The 870-nt window shown below is 28.9% G+C and overlaps 1 protein-coding gene across 1 annotated transcript in view; it reads left to right on the top strand.

Annotated features, from left to right (window-relative positions):
* The window catches only part of LOC108574991 (dynein beta chain, ciliary-like), a gene marked incomplete at its 5' end in the record, with an annotated part of 43,856 nt that overhangs the window by 27,685 nt on the left and 15,301 nt on the right, over positions 1–870 (top strand). Inside the window, one exon of the mRNA XM_017937677.1 lies at positions 231–507. Coding sequence (XP_017793166.1) covers positions 231–507 — 277 coding nt within the window. The remainder of the gene's footprint in view (positions 1–230; positions 508–870) is intronic.

The raw sequence follows: 870 nt of genomic DNA, 5'->3' as shown, positions 1-870 counted from the left end.
TTAAATTTATGAACAAGGACAAATCAGACATGCTTTGAAATAAACATTTTCTATTGTTTTTCAGTTTTAGATCGATTCTTCAACTTTGTCGCACTTATTATGTTTCATCTTCTATAAATAAAATGTTTCATTTTTATAATTCCTTTATCCATACTTTTATGGAAATTATTAGATATAATTCTAAGGTTATACCTAGGTAATCAATATAGATGAATTGAACATTTTTTAAGGTTTACCAACCGATAAAATGTCTTCCGAAAATGCAGCCATTTTAATGAATTCAACAAGATGGCCGTTGATGATAGATCCACAGTTACAAGGAATAAAATGGATAAAAAATCGATATGGAGAAGAATTACAAGTGCTTAGGCTTACTCAACCGAATTACTTGCTTCGCATTGAAATGTCCATTTCGAATGGTGGAATTGTTTTGATTGAAAACATCATGGAAAGCATAGATCCCGTTTTAGATCCCGTTATTAAACGAGATCTAATAAAAAAGGGACGGTTTGTATCTGCATTCATTTTTATCATACGACACTAATATTATAGAAACAATTCACATATTAAAATCTTCAATACTAAATTAAACAGCATGTCTTAGTTAACTTTATATAGGGTCTTCGTTGTAACAATCGCAATAATTTTTTTCGACACTTCCAATATTCTGACAAAAAAATGTTACAGACAAAAATAAATTAGTCAACACTCAATCGGTAACAAATTGCAATAACAAAAATTGCCAAAATACTGTTTCTTCAATAAAAAATCAGGGACATTTGCATTTTTTTAAATAGCGCCATATAATTTTTTTCCTTTCCAGACAAATTCAGTGATATCAGATAAAATTGTTGTCCTTCAAGAACTTAT

Source organism: Habropoda laboriosa, unplaced genomic scaffold, assembly GCF_001263275.1.
Source record: "Habropoda laboriosa isolate 0110345459 unplaced genomic scaffold, ASM126327v1 scaffold273, whole genome shotgun sequence".
NCBI classification, from domain to species: Eukaryota; Metazoa; Arthropoda; class Insecta; order Hymenoptera; family Apidae; genus Habropoda; species Habropoda laboriosa.
The sequence above is the reverse complement of the archived record's forward strand: the minus strand, read 5'-3'. Positions and strand labels throughout refer to the sequence as shown.